At 43.4% G+C, this 22,222-nt stretch overlaps 1 protein-coding gene across 1 annotated transcript in view; it reads left to right on the top strand.

Moving 5' to 3' along the window:
* Window positions 1-7,385: 7,385 nt before the first annotated feature.
* Window positions 7,386-22,222, top strand: part of LOC135881544 (L-threonine ammonia-lyase-like) — a 38,048-nt gene continuing 23,211 nt past the window's right edge. Inside the window, exons 1-4 of the mRNA XM_065408210.1 lie at window positions 7,386-7,447; window positions 10,335-10,677; window positions 17,816-17,932; window positions 18,877-19,118. Coding sequence (XP_065264282.1) covers window positions 7,386-7,447; window positions 10,335-10,677; window positions 17,816-17,932; window positions 18,877-19,118 — 764 coding nt within the window. The remainder of the gene's footprint in view (window positions 7,448-10,334; window positions 10,678-17,815; window positions 17,933-18,876; window positions 19,119-22,222) is intronic.

Here is a 22,222-nt window from a genome sequence, read left to right as displayed (position 1 = left end):
CTGGCCAATCCTTCATTAATTTTGCCAGCACTACTTGGAGTGTGGTGTAAGAAAGCCAGTGGGTCCTGTCAAGGGCATCAAGAACACATTTTTCCTCTAAAGAATTGTGGGTGTTTCAGAACTGATGAACAAGCCCAGCTTTGGACATTGTGTGACACAGGTGAAGAAATCTCTCTGGACCTGGACCTTTGCCCTGGTACAACCCATCAGTTATCACTTTCTTTATGCCCGGAATGTGCTGTGCATCTAGACTGCAGCTCTTGTTATGAAAAAACTTGCTTTTTTTTTCAGACTGGCCATCCATGCGGACCTGGTTCCCCATAGCCTAGTCACATAAAACACCACTTGGTCTGTTGTCTATTAGTTCACGGGCATGAGTGCCCTAAGGAGTGCTTATATATTTACAATTATCCAACTACTTCATAATGAGTGGGACATCAGATAAGCCCCACATTCCACTTACCTCTTTAGCTCACAAGAAAATATCCAGCCTGACTTTGAGGCCTCTGGCTCCAGAAATACTGGAGGGGTCAAGTCTAGAAAATGGACCTTCTAATAAGAGAAGGCTTCCCTTATACCACTTGAGTTCTAGTTTGGGTCCTTGTAACAAACAAAGGCTGGGTGATCAATTGAGGCCATTTTGCCTCCACAAGGCAACCTTATATAATTCTGGGGACCTGGAATCCAGCCATCATCACAAACCATGAGAGGCTCCTTTGCCTCCTTTGCCATAAACAAACAGACCCCATTCTGAGAAAGGCCTCACTTGTTGGGTTTAGATAACCTCAGAACAAAGGCAGTTGGACTCTAATGCCCTCTGGGCTTTCTACTCAAACAGATATATAGCAAGCAAACAGCCTACCATATAGGGCTGGGCTCCAAGGCATGCCCAAGTAGACTTCCTGTGGAAATGGAGAAAAGTGATAGCAATTCCAGTACCTCAGAAGACAGCTGCAATCTTGGCTCTTCTGACTGTGCTACAGCTAAGAAAATGAACATTCTGACTCCTAACTGTGACCTCTCTTGTAAATATTCAAGAGCAATACACAAGCTCATATAAATGAGTCTCTTCCATGAAAGGAAACCCCTCTCTGGGAGGGAGCAATCAAGTGTAACCAGGATAATTCATAGTTCTCAGATCCTGTCAGTTGGCTACATTCTACAGTGTTCTAGAGCAGGACAGTGTTTGTCTGGTTTGGTGGTCAGAAATTAGGCAGGGCTGGGGTGGCTATGTCCTAGCATGTTCAGGAGTTTCTTCATGGCTGAGTGGTAGTTGGTGAAGCAGGCACCCTATAATAACATGGAAAGCTTGATGCTTTTTAATGGACTTGGAGGTATCTCTTGTAGTTTACAAATAACACTTGCATAACACCATCTTTTACACACATAAGGAGACTAAATATTCAGTCATGCCCTTACGGGGAAATAGCATCGTGGAATGGTTGTTACCAGTGGAATTGCACCTGCTTATCTGGGGGGCCACATTCGATTCACTGCCCAAAACGTGCATAACTTGGGTACCTAAAGTAAGCACCACCACTCCCATTGACCTTAGCGCACTCAAGTGCCTGAAGTTAGGTGCCTAAATTAGGAAAGCTTTGTCCAGTGAATCTAATTTGGCCCACACAAGCAGGTGCAATTCTATTAACATCAGTTGAGTTTCACCCACTTGCACAAGGCTGAATTTGGCCCATTGAATCAAATCCTTTCTTTTAATTATATTAGTGAAACACAATAAAATCAGAGTGGTCCCCTTAGTGTATCTAAGGTCAGAATTTGACCTATTGTCTTATAACTGAAATAAAATATATCCCCTTTCCAATATTGTTTCCATACTGTTGATAATTCAATATACTTAGACAGGAAATGTTCTGTGACAGTCTGTATAAATAAAGGCTTGTTAATGTGTTCACAGTTACGTTATATATATACTGCAACTATTTCCATGGAATATCTTTTACTTCTCATACAATGATAGCAAAAATTCTTGTGAACTATGGGCAGTTGTAATCTCTAAATAAGCCAGTATGTTTTCCAGTAGTCTAATGACCACATAAGAACAGATAAATGAAGTATGATCTTGGATATAGATAAACAAATTTTTCTTAAACTGTACTAGAGTCCATAATATCTTATATGAAAGTAGATAACCAAATACAGTATTTCACACACACAAAAACCACACTGTAGTATTAAAAATGGCTGAAATAGCCAGTCATTTTAATCACTTTCCACTAGATTGTCAGCATATTAAATTTTCAAAGGGACAGGGTGTGCAAGTCATTTAAACCTTTACAGCTTCTGATGTCATGGGGATTTATTGAGCATGTTGATTTGAGTAACGCTCTTTGGAAAATGTTGTAATCATCTTTGTTTAAACAGTACTTACACAAGTAAGTAAAATCTATTTACAAGAGCAACAGGTACCCTTCTATCTTTTAATAAGTAGTACTTGGCTTTGACCGTCCCCTGGCACCACAAAATCTTGTGCAATTAATTACTATTTACTCATTAGTACCAGCTGTCAGAATCCACAAGATTTGCTTGTTTGAACAGCAAAATGCAAATTATTTCTTCTAGGAGTGGGAGGTTTGCTATATAAGGTCATCATCTTAAAATTTCCTTAAATTTCCATTTTGGTCTTGAATTTGACCTATCAATGTGGCATCAGGATAGTATACCTATTCTTACTATAGCAGTTCTTTACTAAGTGGGTGTTCCCAGAAGTAATACAACATATTTTAAAGCCCAATGTGAAGAGTTAGTGAAATTAGCTGTATCAGCATGGATCGAAATTATAAATGTCCAGTTAGAATGTTCTCAAGTTATCCTAAACATTTTATCATCTTTTAAATTGAAGATTTTTTGGGGTGGGAGGGAAGGCTGGGAGGCCTCTGGCATTTTAACATCCAGCCATTGCTACATTCCTGTATCATCTTACGGCTAATATAAGCAGTATAGTGACTTCTTGTATGGATGTCCATATTTCTGCCGTCTCTGCCCATGAATACTCATTTTGCAATAGATGGAAAGACTGACAAATGGATCAGATTTTGTCCTCTGATATGTGTCCAATGCCCATTGGTTTCACTTAGCAGTTATGTTGCATCTGAGTGTGGAGTTTAGCCAGTTGACGAGCTACTGCAAGATAACTATAAGTGTGTATTTCTTTCCTCCTTGAAACAAAAAAGGCAATTTTGTGGTTCAAATAAAGTGTGCAGAATTTCCCCCCGCCCCCAATACTACTTCACTTAATTTACAATGCTGAGAGTTTTGAAAGTAGACAAACCAAAAGACAAAACTTATTCCAAGCTTTTTATCATTTTAAGAGCATATTTCAAAACAATGACCATGCAGCTGCATTGAGACTTTGCATTAGGTAAGACTGTCTGTATAAGTAAATAATTTCCTACAGTTCCTTCATTCTCTTTGGAATGTCTCCATATGGATTCCCCCGCCCCTGCCCCCGCCCCCACCGCCAGCTATGCTGAGCAACTGTTCACAGAAAAGTAGGTTTATAAGCCATGTTTGCATGGTTGTTTTTACTAACCACACTGAAGGTGAAATGGCACGAATTATATGCATGCAATAAAACTTTGATAGCTGGATATTTGTTTAATGTATGTGCTGGAGAGTCACATGGAAATAAAGAAGCTCATTCACTGAGCTTTTCTAGGAGAATCTATTGAAAAGCACAGCTGATTCATTTGGAAACAGCTATGATTTATATTGTGTGAGGAATATATTTATGAGCTGGGCACATATTTTCCCCCCCAATGAATAACAAATTCACTGAGAGAGACATTTTTCCAAGGCACTGAGAATTTTACCTGAATTGGGAATAGTCTGGCCAAAAAAACCTTGAAAACAAAAATTTTGGAAAAGTCACAACCGTTTTTGTTACGAAAATGTTGACTTTTTTTTCTAGATGTGTTCAAAATGAAATGTTAATTCAAAATGACATTTTTAAACTAAATTTTGACTTGAACTGATATTTCATTTTGAAATGTCACTTAAAATTTACATTTGATTTTTGAAACCATTCTTAATTGACATTTAAAATGTTGCATTTGACCTGAACACATTTTTTTCAGTTTTATGTTTTGTTGAGAAAAAACAAAACCATTCAGTTTCAGTTCAAAACAAACCATTATTTTTATTTTATTTTTTGGTTTTCTGGCTGGGCCACTGAAGTGAAAAATCAATTATTTGCTCAGCTCTAGTTCTGATCACTAAATCATATACCACTTATTGTTACGGTGCATGACAAGTCATGCTTCTACTTTCAGTCATTGCCCAGACTGTTGTTCGCATGTTTTTATACATGCATTAACTGTAAGTAAGTCTCTCTGCTAAAGAAACACATGAAGAAGCAAGTTAAGCAAAGTAAACAAACTTGGCCCAGCGTTCCTGTAGCCATCAAAACCGTAGACTAGACAAAGTCTAAGAGTCTGATTTATTCCCCTTCCACCTCTCTTCACCCCTTTCCTGGGCCAAAACAAGGAAATCCAGGAATAAGGCCAAAACCCCCAGTCTGCCATTTTGGCCTCTTCTCTTGTAGAGAAAAACATTTGATTGCATGAATGCATGATGGGAGTATCACATCATAGCCTCAGATCTACATCAGTCTAAGCTAATTAATAGAGTTTTTGTGGTTTTTTTTTTTAATAGCAATAGAAAAATAGGAGTGTGTCTAGTATCTGTATCTTTCTTACAAATCAATCAGTCCTTTTGAATTGAAAATAAAATCCCTATTTCTGTATCTACCTAATAACTTATCCTTTTTATCCATCACCCAGGTAAGAAACCTGATATGTTTCTACTAATTTCTGAACTAGGCAACTGTGCATTTAGGAAGTTGTTATGAGCATGTGTGTTCTTGTCCTTGTCCTTTAGAGTAATTATGGTCTACTGGGTTATAGAAAATGTTTTGTTTGCTGGTCAATGAACTGCTGAACTGAGATGTTAGTCTGCTAGATCGTGATTGCATTAGGCCTATTTAGGTCATGGAATCTTGCAATATGTTGTAACAACTCCTGTAGGAGCCATTTTGGTCTAATGTGTTGTGCTAGACACCATGCAGGAGAACTAACTCCCAACTCCAAAATAACTTAACTGTAGAAATCCATTAGCTATAGGCTAATGGATGAAAGAGTTTAATTTAAAACCACAGTCTGTGCTCTGACAGTATGGCAATTTTCAGATGTGTTCCTGAGAAGAATCTTTAAAACACAAACTTCAACCCAGCTAAATTAGAAGCCTGGGAATAGAGACCTTGTTCAAGACACTGATGTTTTATCTAATCTTGCTTAGAATAGTGATGGAATAATGTTGCTTTTTTTCTAATGAGGAATTTTGAAGAGACAGGAAAGTTTTTGTGGGAAATAGTCTTCTTTCCTTCTCTCTCACAAAAATACTCTTATAAGGTTACATTTGCAAAACAATTGATGAGGCTAATACAGGACTGCATCCAAAATAACAAAACCCTTTTCTTAGCTGCCCTAAACATTCCTCCTCCAAGACACGTAGTGGAACAAACAAGAATGTATTGGGAAGTAGAGCCTCTGACATGCTTCAGGAGTCCATGTAGGAGCATTGATGGCAGTTCTTCAGCACAGGGTTTGCAGCTCTGGAAAAGGGAGGATTTGTCCAGGGAACATTTCCTTCTAAATGCACCATAAAGGTCTTGTTGAAAGTGATTGGAATGTGCAGCACCATGGTGATCAAAAATGTAAAATTAGAGGGCCATTCCAGTCACCATCTCCATGGATGAATGGCCTCCTAAATCACTTGGGAATCTTCCAGGACCATAGAAAATAACCACAACTCATAGATTTTGTTGGCAAGGATGCTAAAATCTCATATTGAAAATATATTTTAAAAAAATCTGGCAAATGTTGTTTTGTATTAGAGTGACACTGAGCTATTACAGGTTTCAGAGTAGCAGCCGTGTTAGTCTGTATCCGCAAAAAGAACAGGAGTACTTGTGGCACCTTAGAGACTAACAAATTTATTTGAGCATAAGCTTTCGTGGGCTACAGCATCCGAAGAAGTGGGCTCTAGCCCACGAAAGCTTATGCTCAAATAAATTTGTTAGTCTCTAAGGTGCCACAAGTACTCCTGTTCTTTCTTTGAGCTATTACAGTACAACAAAGTTTGGCTTTTATTAGATTTTTTTTTTTTAACCACAGAAGTATGACCAAGAAGTATGAGCAAGGGAGTTATCCCCTATCTTTCCAATTGTGCTGTTCTGTTTTATGTCTCTTTCCCTCTAGAAGTCGCTTCCTAAATTCCAAGAGTTTTTGGAAGTTTGGCCTTTATCTTTTCAGAGAGACTGCAGTACATGAGAATTCATGCACAGGACTACACATTATAATCTCCAACGAATAACTTGTAAAGATGATTTGGAATGCTAGTCTTGTTCCACTTAAAAAAAAAAAAATTCCAAGAAGAGAGGATAAAACTAGCCTTGCTAATATGACCTAGCAGTTCACACAGTAGGATAGTAGAACCAGGAATAGAACCCAGGTCTCTTGACTTCCAGTTTAGTGCTCAATCTACTAGACTGCAGTATCTCTGAGTACTTCATCAAACTATGAACTGAAAGAGTTTAAAACCAAAAGGGACCATTAGAGCATCTAGTCTGACCTCCTATCAGTGCTTAATTTGTGCCAGGGTTGAGCCCCAGCACCTCTAGGCTTGGCAGTTCATAGCCCCGGCACATGTGGGCTTCCTGCATCCGTTCTGAATGTAAAATAATTGCTTGAGCCCTGGCCCCTCTTTCATTACAAATTAAGCACTGTCTCCTATATATCAGAATCCATTAAATCATGATCAGATACCCCTACACTGAGCCCAACCTCTTGAGTTCGATTAAAGCATTTCAGTCCTCAGGAGACTGAACAGCTGTGTGAGACAGGCTGAGAACAGGAGAGACCAAGGTGCCACCTGTGCCCAAGGCCCCTTTAATGATAGGGAGTTGGTGGCGTGAGAGATGCCTGGCTGGTCCCAGCAGGCAAACCACATCACAGGCTCAGAGGAAAGGCAAAAAAAAACCCAAGGTCCCTGCCCATCAGTCTGGGGGAAACGTCTTTATGGCTCCAAATCTGGCAATTGGTTAGACCTTGAGCAATACAGATTAGCCAAGGAAAGAGGATTCTTTGTACCATGTCAGAGCAGTGGCCTACTCCATCTGGTGTCTGGTTGCCAGCTGTGGCCAGTCCCTGAGAGGAAGGGGGGTGGAGGAGGTCCATAATACATCTGGTCACTTGTGCAGCAGGGGGAAATATTCCTTCCTGGGACCCTGCATGCAACCAGCTGAAGTCTTGAAGCATGAGATTTGATTAGAGTCATTGTCATAATGTAGAGCTGCAACTATTATGAGAATGGCAAAGGCAATGCAGAGCTTCCTGTTCTCTCCATGGCCCATGAAGGCTGAGAACAAACAGTAGGATTAATAGATTTACAGATTCCAAGGCCAGAAGAGACCCCAACCACCATCCAGCACATGGGGGAGGGAGGGGCACAGCATTTATCCCAGAGGCTGGATTAAAGAAAATCCTTTAGAAAGACACCAAATCTCCTTTTAAAGACTCCAAGTGATGGAGATGGAGGACTCACCCCAGGTGAGCTGTTTCAATATTGAATAACCCTCACTGGTAGGACACTGAATCTTATTTCAAGGTTGAACCTGTCTAAATTCAACTTCTAGCCATTGGATCTTGTTGTTCCTTTGTCAGCAAGGTTGAAAGCTACCCTGCCATCAGATCTCTTCTCCGTGTGTAAATATGTATACATAGTGATTGAGTCACCTCTCAACCTTCTTTTTGATAAACTTTTAGATTGAGCTCCTTAAGCCTCACATTTTAAGATATGTTTTCTAGCCCCTGGATAATGTTTGGGGTCCTCCCTTGAACTCTTCCTAATATTTCCACATCCTTCTTGATGAGCAGACTTCAGAAGTGGATGCTGTACTTGAGCATCAGTCTTACCAATGCTGTGTACAGAAGCGAGTTCACTTTCAACTTGATATAACACTTTTTATATTTAGCCATTTTTGCCACAGCATTGCACTGAGAGCTCATGCTGAGGTGATTATCTACAACGACCACCCTAAGTCCTTCTGAGACGCTTGTTTTCCAAGAGTCTTTCGTCCTATAGGCATAGTTTGCATTCTGTGTTCCCAGCTGTATTACCTTGCATTTGGTTGTATTAAAAAGCATTTTTTGTTGGATTGTGACCATTTAACTAGGCAGTTCAGATTACTTTACAACAGTAACCTGTCCTCTTATTATTTACTTCCCCACCAATCTTTAACTGTAAACTTTACCCGCAAATATTTTTGTCATCATCTGACCTACCTTCCATGACACCATGCCAACAGTCATCAATTTTAATTTTAGCCTCCAAGTCTTTGTTGATGGTCTCAAATTAACCATTGCATTATTGTACCTGGGACTGATGTGTTGAAACTGTGTTGGCAATCCTCCAATCCTTTGGAATTTGATTTTTCAAGACTTGTTACACATTAATATTAGTGGTTAAGAGCTCTGCTAAATCCTTTAAACTCTTGGGTGTAAGTTATCCAGGCCTGTTGATTTGAAAATGTTTAATTTTAGCAGATGCTGCTTCACAGCTTCCTTTGTTCCTTTCTATTCCATCCACAGCATCATATAGGATGGATATAGCCTTCTGCTTTGTTCCAAATGCAGAACAAAAATATTTATTAAACATTTCTGCCTTTTCTACATTATTATTTACAGTTATACCATCTGTATCTAGCAATGGACCTATACCTGAGCTAAAGTTTGGGTTTATTCCCCTAATGTTTAAAACATGCTCCTTTATTATCTTAAACCTATTGGCCACCAATATTTCACTTATTCTTTTAGCTTCCCTTATCAGTTGCCTATATTTTTTCACTTATTCATTGCTGTTTAATTCCCCTCTTTATATATAAATTCTTAATTTTATTGCCATTTCCACATCTTTTAACTAGGATAACTTTTTGCCCAGTATACCTTTTTTTTTTATGTCTGTGGAATTGTGGGGGTTTTGGACATTCATTAATTTTTGTTAAAACTTCCCACTTTTTAAATTTATGTTCTTGGTCAGTTATGCTGACAATTGCTTTAAGTTTTGGAAAAATGGCCCTATTACTGATTGATGCCATATTCTCTTTGCACAAAATAAATGTAACCAGATCATGATCACTGATACCTAGGCAACTAATTAATTTTTTAATGTATATGTTTTCTCCCTCATATTTTTAAGTGAGGGTTTTATTTTAACGTTAGTAATAAAGTATAGTTCCTATCCTGGGACTAAGTCAGATTCTGCTCATGAAACCCTTTGAAATCAGTGGGTATTACTGGTGAAAATGAATGCTGAATTTGGCTCTACACATGGGCATAGGTTGTTTGGTGGCTTGGTTAACTGCTTGTCAGACTGATTTGATGACTTGCTAATTTACTTATTTTTTAAAAAATATTTAGGAATGAATGAATTCAGGTAGCTACACTTGTGCATTATGTGCATATCTCTTAGAGAAACTAATAAGAGACTGGAGATCCACTGGCACAACCTATGCCTATGTATGGTGTTAGCATTTTTTAAGTTGTCATCCTTTTTATTTTTATTTTTTTTTCCTGATAGGCCCCAAAGGATGAATTCCCTTTATTTCTCCCCACTTTTCAAGTGTGTTATCCAGGTACAGAATGTTTTAAATTGGGGCTTAGGAGCCGTCACCCTTTAGCTTCATTGTAGGACATCATTATTAGCCCTTGTTGCAGTCAGCCCATCCCCATCACATGCCAGGTAATGGCTGCTAACAGCGTACTTTGCAAGTATCTAAGAGCAGAGAAGCAGCCACCTGATACATATGATATAATCACACCTGCTACTGCTATTATTAGCTTTAAGGGAGTGCTGTGTCACAGCCATTTGTCTTTTTCCAGACTTCAGTAGTGCTGTGAACACAGGGCCGGATTTTTCAGCAACCTTTGAACAAATTAGAGCTATTGGTGCTGAACACTCATGAAAATCTAGCTCCATATGGTGCACAGGTACATCCTTATTAGCAAGGGAATGATAATTCCTTGGTTTGTTCATGTGCCCAGTTATCTGCTGCTACTGTGCCAGCTGGCTAGCTGCGTGAGCTCACTATGCACATGGAACATGATAGTCCATTAATAACTTAATTTATCTGTCTGAGGCATGCAAGTGAAAGAGAAGATGAGGCATGGTGTCTTTCTTAAACAGTAGATGTCAATCTTTTAATCATCCAGACTTTCATTGCTTTTCATTGCTAACAATATTATTTCATTCTTCCTTAGGAGTGACCGGAAAGTGAAAAAACAAGATGCCCCAACACCTTGTGAACGTCATTGCTGTAAGGAGGGGCCGATTAGAAATGGCCATGTTGGGCAGCGGCCACCATCCATCAACCCCGAGAGACTGAAAGATTTTGGGGAGGAGGACTACCTGAATGGGGACGTGAAGACTTGGGAAATGAAGATAGTGAGCCGTAATGAGGAATTGCTCAGAGATGCCCTTGACCCAGTCACTCAGCCAAACAGTAGAAGCAGCCAGCCAACCTATAACAAGCTGATTCGATTTGAAGATATTAGTGCTGCAGCTTTCAAAATCCAGAGTGGTGTCCAGAAAACCCCCTGCATGGTATGGTATTTACAATGTTTTGTTCTCTGAATCTCTCTCATCTTATGGGAGTTAGTCAGAAATGACCAGGGAACGTGCATTAATAGCAGCAGATGCGTCTCTATAGGATGATAATCCTTCCACCAATGTTAAAATTTTTCTTCTGTTTTTTCACTATCCTAAATTCTCAATTGCTTACAGTGACCTGTAGAATGAAGAATACTATTGCATTATGCACCCAGTTAAAAACACTTGCCACAAGTACTGTATCTTCTTGCTTATGTAGCAGTAAACTGTGTATTGTTGTGTCCCTTTCAACAATGTTATACTGAAGGCTTTGGCAGCACTTCCAGCATATAAACCCTTCACTTCACAACAGGCAGACATTTTTCAGCAGGGCCTCAGATTTAAATTTGGTGGCAGATGACTGTGTAATCCACTTAAAAAATAAAATTATTAAGAACCAACATCCCAATGGAAATTATGTAAAACTTTGCTGCATCCTTTATAAAGCACTTATCTGACCCATTATATTGCTGGAGCAAAAGTCAGTGTTCTGGGGTTGAGGTGATGGCTCCAGCGTAATAACCCAGCATGCACTATGTTGGAGACAACGATCTAAATGGGGACTGAACGTCATGGGATCTGTAAAACAAAAGTGACTCTAAACATCCAGAGTTAAATTCTGTATGTAGCATGCAGTGAGCAGGGGAAGTATGGAGCACAAGCTGCATATGCCTTTTCCATAGGGTTGTGTATATTGGGTCTTTAGGAGCCCAAATATCTTGCTATCTAGGTAAACTTGAATAAGCACGCATAGCTCAGGTTTGCTAGCTATCTGTTTTTCATGTGTTTTCTGTCTTGGTTGGATTTTTTCCTCAGACATTTAAGCCACAATGAAGTAAGAATCAGGTCTTTCGTCACTATGTCCAATGAATAAAATAACAGGAGAGAACACAATTCAGCCCCTTATTTTTCTCCCTAACCATTCCACACTGCCTCAAGGGGAAGAGAAAGATAGTAGGAAAAATAGATTTATTTTTTTAAAACAGAGAAATTTTTTAAGCCACCATCTTTCTCTGAGTCTCCCATTGTGTCCTGTCTAGTCAGTCTGTTTTAGACACAGCAGTGGCGTGATGCCCATAGCTAAGGTTTCCTATCACTTTATATTCAAGCGGGCAGTGGAGTTAGGGTGACCAGATGGCAAGAGTAAAAAATCGGGACGGGGATGGGGGGTAATAGGTGCCTATATAAGAAAAAGCCCCCAAAATTGGGACTGTCCCTATAAAATCGGGACATCTGGTCATCCTAAGTGGAGTAGGCTCAGGGCTGTCCTTAGGCATACGCAGCTGCGTAGGGCACCCCTGGGTCTTAGCGTCCACCCTCTTGCCTCTTCCTATTCCTGTTCTGAGCCTTCCTGCAGGCTCCCACAGCCAGCTGCTGCAGCCTGGTGAGTCTTCCTCTGGAGGGGATCTAGTAACTTAAAAATGAAAAAGCCTTCCAGCCTGCCAGACCTATTAGCACCACATTGAAACCATTAAAGAGCCATTCAAGTGGTAATGAAGCCACTTAAGAGGCATTTGCCAACCCCCAGGTATATACTGTCAGTTTCTGAATTTACTGTCAAAAACAGTTGTGCATTACTGTAATATTTATTCAGAACAAGTTAGTCTACAGGACCTTAGTTTAAAATTTGCTTTAAAAATATTTCATTAGTGTGTTGCTGAAGATAATAAAATCACATCTCTAAAAAATCCTTGCATAGATTTTTAGATGCACAATCTGAGTATTCATCTTTAGCCTTAAATGCTTGGATCTTCACACATAGTTTTTTAAATAAATCCTTTAAAGGACCACCCTTATCTAAAATACACATTTTAATTTTAATTACTATAGTATAAAAAACTTGCTTCCAAAGCAGGGCCGGCTTTAGGCTGATTCAGCCGATTCAGCTGAATTGGGCCCCGCGCTAAGAGGGCCCCGCGCCGCAGCTCTCCACCCTGCCCTCAGCTCACTTCCCCCTCCTCCCCTCCCCTGAACGCTCCTCCCCCTGCTCCTCCCCCTCCCTTGCTTCCCGCGAATCAGAGGTTCGCGGGAAGTCTGAAAAGAAGCAGGGGCGGGCAGGCAGCACCAGGTAAGCTGGGGTGGCGGGGGGTGCGAGAAGGGCTCCAGGGAGGCACGGCCCAGTCCGGCCCCGGTTCTGGCTGAGCACGCAGGCCCCAGCGGCTCTGGCCCGGCTTGGCTCCAGCCCGGCCCCCGCGGCGCAGCTCGGGTCTGGCCCGGCCCCCGCGGCCCGGCGCGGCTTGGGTCCGGCCCGGCCCCCGCGGCGCGGCTCGGGTCCGGCCCGGCTCGGGTCCCGTGGCGCGGCTCGGGTCCGGCGTGGCTCCGGCCCAGTGCGGCCCCCACAGCGCGGCGCGGCTCCGGCCCGGCCCAGCCCCCACGGCGCGGCTCCGGCCCAGCCCCCGCGGCGCGGCGCCGGCCCGGCCTGGCCCGGCGCGGCCCCCGCGGCATGGCGCGGCTCCGGGCCGGACCCACGCCCGGCAACCCCGGCCGGAGCGCGGCTCGATTCCTGGGGGCGGGGCTTGCAGCAAGCCCCGCCCCCAGGAATCGGGCCCCGCTCTTGCTAAAGCCGGCCCTGTTCCAAAGTCTTCCCGTCCTTTCTGTCCATACCTTTCTCCCCGCTGTTGAAGAGAGCCCTTAAAGGGACAACACATCTTTCCTGCCAAATAGCTGGACAAATGAGTTTCCCTTTCTTTACTTCTGACTATTTGATGAACTAATTTTAAGAGAACCAGTAAAATCAGTACGTTAGTAAAATATAAAATCCTGTGTTATGCCCAGGGCCGGTGCAAGGAAGTTTCGCGCCCAGGGCGAAACTTCCACCTTGCGCCCCCCACCCCAGCCCTGCGGCAGCTCCCCGCCCCCCCCTCCGCCCTGAGGCACCCCCCCCACGGCAGCTCCCCCCCCTGCCCTGAGGTGCCCCCCCTGCGGCAGCTCCCCACCCCAGCTCACCTCTGCTCCGCCTCCTCCCCAAGCACGCCGCCCCCGTTCTAATTCTCCTCCCCTTCCAGGCTTTTGGCGCCAAACAGCTGATTGACGCCACAAGCCTGGGAGGCGGGAGAAGTGGAGCAGCGACGGCGTGCTCAGGGAGGGGGCGTAGCAGAGGTGAGCTGGGGTGGAGAGCCCTGCGGCAGCTCCTCCCCCCCGCCCTGAGGCACCCCCACGGCAGCTCCCCACCCCCCCGGCCTGGGGAGCCATGCGGCAGCTCCCCACCCCAGCTCACCTCTGCTCCGCCTCCTCCCCGAGCACACCGCCCCCACTCTAATTCTCCTCCCCTCCCAGGCTTGCGGCACCAAACAGCTGATTGGCACTGCAAGCCTGGGAGGCGGGAGAAGTGGAGCGGCAACCGCGTGCTCGCGGAGGGGGCGTAGGAACTCTGTAAAAAAAAAATTGGGGGCACCGCTTTTTGGCGCCCTAGGCATTTCGGGTCCTTCGGCGGCGGCCAGATCTTCAGCCACCCCGGTCATTGTCGTCAGCATTTAGGCGGAGGGAGCTGGGGCAGGGGGACATGGGGAGGGCCGCCTGCAGCAAGTAAAGGGGGGGGCGGCACGCAGGGGAACCGCTCCCCGCCCCAGCTCACCTCTGCTCCGCCTCCTCCCCTGAGCACGCTGCCCCGCTCTGCTTCTCTCCCTCCCAGGCTTGCGGCACCAAACAGCTGATTGGCACCGCAAGCCTGGGAGGGGAGGAGAATTAGAGCAGCGACGGCGTGCTCAGGGAGGAGGCGGAGCAGAGGTGAGCTGGGGCGGGGAGCTGCCGCACGGCTCCCCGGGCCGGGGGGAGCTGCTGCGGGGGGGGGGGGGCGCCTCAGGGCGGAGTGGGGGAGCTGCCATGGGGGGGGTGCCTCAGGGCGGGGGGGTGGGGAGCTGCCGCGGAGGGAGCGCCTTAGTGCGGAGAACTGCCACAGGGCTCAGGGGGGCGGGGGGCGAAAGGTGGAAGTTTCGCCTAGGGTGCGAAACATCCTTGCACCCTCCCTGATAGGGCCCCATAAATCCTAAGGACGGTCCGGAGTAGGCTCAATGGATGTGAGGGAGACATCATCTCTGCAGAGGTACGAACAACTGGGTAGATCATATTAGCTGGAATGGTGTAAGGTAGAGGCAAACTGGTTGATTTACATGGTACTCCCTATCTGTACTGTTGAGAACTCTATTCCATTTTCTCTGACTGTGCCACTTAGATTCTGTGCCTAACCGAAAACTGGTGCTGATACATCAAGTTTTTGTTTATGTGCAGTGAATATTCCAGGAAGAGTAGATAAGCATCTGTATTGGAGCCAATGACTTGGGTGTATGGATTCTGTAAGTTTCATTATGCTCAACAACTTGAGTTGGTATTTATTTGTCAGATTTAAAACTGCATTAAGGAAAGAAAACCAGAACTGAGTAAACTTTTTCTGTGTGCTGGATATGTAACATGTAAATAATTTACCATTTCCTCTCTGATTTTGGCTATCTATAAAAATTTCTGTGGTTTTTAACATTTATTTTGCTTAATATAACCTCTCCAAAATACATCTTAAGTCACAGGAATCCACAGAACACACATGCCTTAAAAGTTCTGGCAAGCTACAGGTTTTATGTAAGCACCATTCTTTATAAAGTCCAGACATGAGCATATCTGATGGGGGTTAGGAGAGAAAAAAGAACGAAAAAGACACCAGTGACTAATAAAGTAAAACTGTAGAAGAATATATTAAATGGCAAGTTCTATTTAAATGTGGAGAGCAGAAATGCTGCACTGACTCCTTGTACACTGATAGCCTGGGCCCTCACTTCCATGCACCTGACACAATCATTTACTTCTGTGTAAAATGCTACTGCTCAGACTTAGGGAGACCATACGTTCCATTTTGGCTGGGACAGTCCCTTTTTGATCAGTTGGCAAGAGCAAATGGGACAAATGCCCACTTCTGTCAAAGTGGGGTGTGGAGGAACATGTGTGTGTGGGGAGGAGGGGGAGCGGCAATGCCAGCCCCTCGCAGGGTGGGGAAGCAGGGCTTGGGCCGGGGGTAGGCAGGGCTCTGGCAAGCAGCGACGCTGACCCCTTGCGGGGGCAGGGCTCAGGTGGGGGGTAGGCAGGAGCTGGGCAAGCAGCGACACAAGCCCTGTGCCGGACGAGCGGCTCTGGCCAGCCCTTCACGGGGAGTGGGGCTCAGGTGAGTGGCTCAGGCTAGCCCCACGCGATATCCCATTTTCCCTTACAGAAATATGGTCACCCTACTCAGACTCCAAAAGGGTGTGAAGCCGTGAGGAACCAGACAGATTCAGCAAAAGTGACTGTGGTGCAAGCTTCACTATGCTATCAAGAGACTGCCGTCACCTAGTGAGATCATCTGTAAATTGGAGTCTTCCCTCATCCTTTGCCTCTCCACAGACACTGCCAGTGTGATAGTGTTCCACGTGATGTGGATACCTGTGCACAAGGAAGTGTACTGGTGCATGAACTTGGGAGCAGGGGTAGTGGTCTCATTACAACTCATCTGCCAGCTTCCAGGTGGCAGTGACTTCATCATTGCTAGCATTGGATAGACTGGAGCCAGCAACACAAAAGTGAAAGGTTCTGCATTTCATTACCAATCCAAAGGGCCATCTAATTGCCTGCAATGTGTTTTAAACATGTTTTCTGGGCCAAATTGAAAAAGGCAAACCCATAATGTTATACACCAATGAATGTCTTCTCCAAAGTACCACTTGTGGAGAGGTCATTAGAACTATATTTTCTACCTCAGGCCCCAAGGGAAATTGTTGAGGCTTTTTAAGCATAATATGATATGAATCATAGAATATAGCATGCTTCAGCATCTCTCCAGTCAATTGCAACATCTTCCATAAAGATACCAACTTTGAAAGTGGGTGTGCATGCAAATGTAAAGGGATGTAGCAATAAGTTTGTGTGATTGTTTTGGTTCTTGATGTGCATGCTGTTGTGTTACAGTAGCAACTGGAGGCCCTAGCTGAGAACAGGGCCCCATTGCACATAGGGTTGCCAATTCTGACTGGACATATTCCTGGAGGTTTCATCAAATGACGTAATCTTTAATTAAAGATTAATCTGGAGTCTCCAGGACTTAACCAGGAGGGTTGGCAAACCTAGGCATACAGCAGGTTGGGGCAGATCTGGGAATAGACAGCTATTGTTACTATGAGTATAATAGTTACAGTATACATAGGCCTCGTGGAAGAATGTAAGGAGAAATTTGAAGAGGGTGGCCTGCTAGTTAAAATGTCCCTAACACATAGTATAGATGTAGCCTGAGTTAGTTAAGCACCTGAAAATAGCTTAACTGAATTAACTTCTAAGAAAATATATGTCTATTTCTGCTTTCTATAAAATGCATTGCACTTTAAAAGTCCAACAATTCATAAAATATCTTTCCAAAACTGTTCAGTTGTCATAATTAATATGGTATGACATATTGCAATATATACATATAGAGAGATTTAATATATATCGTCCAGCTGTATATTTAAAATAACACAACCTCTCTTCATTCACTGTCCTAAATTAGGGCCTGATCCTGCAAACCATAGTCCTTACGCCCATCTTAAGTTGGTGGAAATCAAGTCCCTGTTTCATAAAGTTGTATGCTGTTTATATAACAGTCACATTCGTACCAGAGGACTGTATTTTGGTGGCAAGTGAAATGGTTTTGTTCATGTATATAATAAAGTAATATTAAAAAAATGCAAACTTGCATGTGGTATCCGTATCCATGTGGAAATGATGCACGTGTGGTATTAAGGTAAGGTGGCTCCATACAAGGAAGGAAGTCAAAAATAAAACTTATAACCTTCTTTTAAGTATTACTCTAAAAATATCTGAATTATCTTTTGCTGTAAAATATGTGGCATATACAGATACATAATGGTGCGGTGTAAATGTTTTATGGACAGTTGTTTGGCATGATCTTCATAACTCCCAAGAATCTTGGAAATTACACCAGACCATCATGTATTCTTTCTTAATGGAAATATGTAATACTTATATTTTGCTGGAACTGACTAATGATTGTGCTGTGGTAAAACGAGTGAAAGACTGTCTTGGAATGTAGGCATGTAAAATACCGCAGCAACATAATAATAGTTTTCCTGTGCTTTAGTATTCTAGACTTTCAAAGCAATATGGAATGGATATCTATCTAAAGAAAGAGTTCCTTCAGTACACAGGATCTGTAAAGGAGCGAGGTGTGCTTTACCTGCTAACATCTCTACAGCAGGTATGACAAATTATCCAAGCCTATAAAGAACAATAACAACAAAAAATTAAACATGCTTAATCTATGTGCAACTTCGTGCTGCAAAATTAAAGGTGATCCTATTATCTGTAAACCCTCCCTGGCTTGCTGTGTTTTCTCATTTAAGTATTCAGATACTGCTGGGTTGAGCAGCCTAGACATGCCTGTGAATAAATTAATTAAAACATAGTACTTATATCTTTGACAAATCAACAGGATTTTTTAAATGACATCTTATGGGAATAATTGAAGGAAAAGTTGGTAGCATGTAGATTTTAGAGCTTATTCATGGTGTTTGAATGAGTTGATCCTGATGCATATTATATACTACTAGACTGACAAAAAAATGTTGAAATCCCAAATTGTGTGTGGATTCTGAGAGAAGAACCTCGATTAGTGAATGGTTTGGGGGAGAATTCCAGCAGTTTGAATACTGGTTTTATCCCCCTTGTTGTATAAGATGTGTTACCTATCTGTAGAAGAAATAATATTTAGCTTAGATAGGGCACTTTAGAAGTATTGATTTTTACAGCCACACTGCATTATTATGTTATAGAGGGGGAAAGTGAGGCAGAAAGGTCAAGTAATTTTCCCCAGGGCAGAGATGGGGACCTGATCTTGTATCTATTAAAATCACTCTGAGTTTGGCTGTGATTTCAAAGGGAGAAGGATTGGGCCAGGGAATGTTAGAGCTGGGATTCAAACTCAAAAGTTCCTGATTCCTAGTCCTGTGTTTTAAGATCACACGATGATGCATATACTGTATATCTGTGCCATACCTTGATAATGTAACACTGGGGAAGAAGACTTAAAAAAGGCTAGCACAAAACAGTTGAAATCATCCACCATTAATCTTTGCATGCTTATATGACTAAGCTGCCATTTTCTGTGATACTGTGTGATCTAGAAGCAAATGTGTTTTGCAGGAGCAGCAGAAAAAGGGTGTGATAGTGGCTTCTGACAGTAACTTTTCCATGGCAGTAGCATACCATTCCTCAGAACTCCGCATTCCAGTATTTGTCATCATGTCTACCAGCACTTCGCCAGCCAGAGTGAAAATGTGCCGTGAGTATGGTGCCATGGTGATCTCCTATGGCACTACAGCCAAGGATTCCCAGATCCATGCAAGGAGGCTGGCCCAAGAGAATGGCTATCTATACCTCGAAGAGTAAGTAAGTTTTATCAGATAATTATTCAGAATCTTCAGCTCTGCAAAGCCCATTTGTTGTCGTATTTTATTACAACCGCAAATCTTGACCCTTGCTCACCAAAAGTTTCACTGAGTTTCCTATGAGCCTGGGACAGACTTCCTGAGAGTCTGGACTGACATTTTTCATTTTTCTGATGAGCCCATGATCACTGGCACTCTTGCATGGTTTCCTCTCCAAATGAGGCAAATTTGGTGGCTTTGGTTGGAATTTGCATTGAGCTTTTGTATTGGTTCAGAGCAGGGCAGGCTCTAGGCACCAACAAAGCAAGCAGGTGCTTGGGGAGGCAAATTTGCAGGGGCACAAGAATCTAGGGTTACCATTCGTCCGGATTCCCCCGGACATGTCCGGCTTTTAGAGTTAAAAATAGCGTCCGGGGGGAATCTGTAAATGTCCGGACTTCCCCCCCATGCAGAGTGAGCACGGCTGACAGGGCAGCCAGCCGGATGGTGCCACTTTCATGGGGCTCCGACAGCCAGAGAGAGCCCCTCCTCCGCTTCTCCCTCCTCTCCCCTGCAGCTGAGAGCACTCCCTCCCTCCCTCGCAGATCACCAGCCGGCCGTTCGCACCGGCAGTCTGGAGCTCCACCCCCTGCTCCTCCTCCCCGGCACGCTGGTCTGAGCGGCAGGGTAAGGGGGCCAGGGGGTCGGAGAAGGGGCAGGGAGGTTCTGGAGGGGGCAGTCAAGAGACGGGGGGGGTCGGGAGTTCGGGGGGGGCTTTCTGGGGGTGGGGGTGTGGATAAGGTTTTGGGCAGTCAGGGTACAGGTAGAGGGTAGGGTCTCAGGAGGGGGCAGTTAGGGGACAAAGAACAGGAATGGCTCTCCATGCGTCTCTGGACCCTCTCAGCTGTCGGGCTTGGACGGAAACATTGCCTGAGGGTAGTGAGAGAATGGGCTATCGGTGAGGTGGGGGTGGGCGTGAGCCCGGTCAATAGGGGCAACCCCTACCAAGATCTGAGCCTTTTCTCACACGCCCGTTAGAGCTCGACATTATGCTGTTTGGGACCCCTCTTTGAGGAAAGCCTCTGGATTGCAAGTCCAACCGCTACCTCCTCGTGGTGAGAGTCGGTAACTGGCTTGGATAGCCAGGCGGATTGCGGAGGACGAACCCACATCCCACATTCAGTGGAGTGTGGGACGGGGTTGGGCAGCCCCATATGGTGTCACATGGATGCCCCCCTGGTAAGGGTAGCCTCCCCCAGGTACGGGTTGACTCCCCCTGGTAAGGGTTAGATTCCCCCTGGTAAGGGTAGTCTCCCCCAGGCACGGGTTAGTTTCCCCCTGGAAAGGGTAAGTTTCCCCCAGGTACGGGTTAGTTTCCCCCTGGAAAGGGTTAGTTTCCCCCTGAGAAGGGTAAATCTTTTAGCTATGGAAAAAAGTAATTTATATTTTTATACCGGATTGGCGCTGGACCGGGTTAATAACGCCCCCGCTGTTGGCTTTGATGCCCCGGCTGACAGTGTTAAATATATTAGGGGTGTGATTAGGGTCGCTGGACCAATGGATAAAATGGTGTGGACTATAATGAAGTCTCATGAGCATGAGAGTGAGAATCAAGTCCTCCCAGTGGAGCATGGAGAGGAGGTAGAGGAGACTGTTTGTGATGATCATGGTGAGGAGATTTTATCTATCTTACCGATGGTTTTTACAAGGGACACTTTTAATGATTTAACTATGGAAAGTTTTAATCCAGATTTTAAGTATTTAAGTACATTTGATGATCCATATGTTAGCGAATCGGGATATCTTAATGCTCATTTAGTTAATGGGTCTAGTTTATTAAATAGTTTTAGACCAAGTACTGATTTTAATAGGGATCGTAATAAGGATCTTAACAGTACTGGTAGTAATATAAATATATTAGAAAGTAGTTCGTGGAAGGATGGGGTTTTTTATTTAGAGTATCCCGTTGATAGTTTTAATTGTCCAATATGTCCCCAGATATTACCAACATTTGGTAAATGGGCCAAACACATTAATGTGGTTCATAAAAGTAAAGCCATACGAGTTGTATGTAGTAAATGTGGAAAATCTTCTCAATATCATAATATAGCTTGCCACTACCCCAAGTGCATACCCAAGAAGGCGGATACCCCAATGAAGAGCCATACGTGCTCGGTCTGTGGGCTTGGTTTTCATACTAGATCTGGATTGAGCCAACACTGTAGACATAGACACCCTGCTGTGAGGAATGAGCAAAGAAAAGAAGATATGGCTGCTAAAAGTAAGATCAAAGAGGGATCGACTAGATCTCGTATATGGACCAAAGATGAGGTTGCGCAGCTTATACAGTTGGAAAGGAAATATATTGGGAAAAGGAATATAAATAAATGTATTGAGAGCGAGATGAGGACCAAAACGAATAAACAAATATCAGATAAAAGACGAGAATTAGCAAAGAAGAAGTTAGTGGTAACAGGAGATAGGGAGGAAGTGACTGAGGTAGAGGACATTAGAGTAGATATATTAGAAATTCCGCCCCCAAGAGAGAGGATTTTCCCACTAAAAGGACATCCAGAAGTGGATTTAGTGGAGAAAATATGTAAACGGGGAAAACAAAGTAGGGAGGGAAGAGAAATAATAAATAGTTTAGGGGAAATTGAAGGATTATTAAAGGAGGATTTAACAAAAGCTCTCGGATGGGCAATGTTGGAAAAATTATGTTATTCATTAGGGAAAGGACCCTAGAAATGAAAGTCAAATAGAGTTGAGGAATAAAGGAAAAGGGAAGATGAGAAAGGAGGGGAGAAGGAAGCAATTTAATGCAATTAGGAGATATGCTACAAAGAAAGCTAAGTATAAATTCTATCAACAATTATTTGATAAGGATAGAAGAAGATTGACTCGCATTATAATGGGAGAGCCAGATAAGGCTAAGTGTGCTATCCCTATGAAAGAAATTGAGGAATACTATGTGAATATTTTGGGAACAATTGGACATGGTAATATGATAGGGTGGCCATCATCCACAGAGAATGCGGATAATGATATATTAATGAGTCCGATCTCTGTGGATGAGATTAGAATAGCTTTAAGAGAAATAAGAAAAGATAGTGCTCCTGGCC

This window comes from Emys orbicularis, chromosome 7 (genome assembly GCF_028017835.1).
Source record: "Emys orbicularis isolate rEmyOrb1 chromosome 7, rEmyOrb1.hap1, whole genome shotgun sequence".
Classification (NCBI taxonomy): domain Eukaryota; kingdom Metazoa; phylum Chordata; order Testudines; family Emydidae; genus Emys; species Emys orbicularis.
Note: the sequence above shows the minus strand (reverse complement) of the source record. Positions and strands in the feature narration are given on the sequence as shown.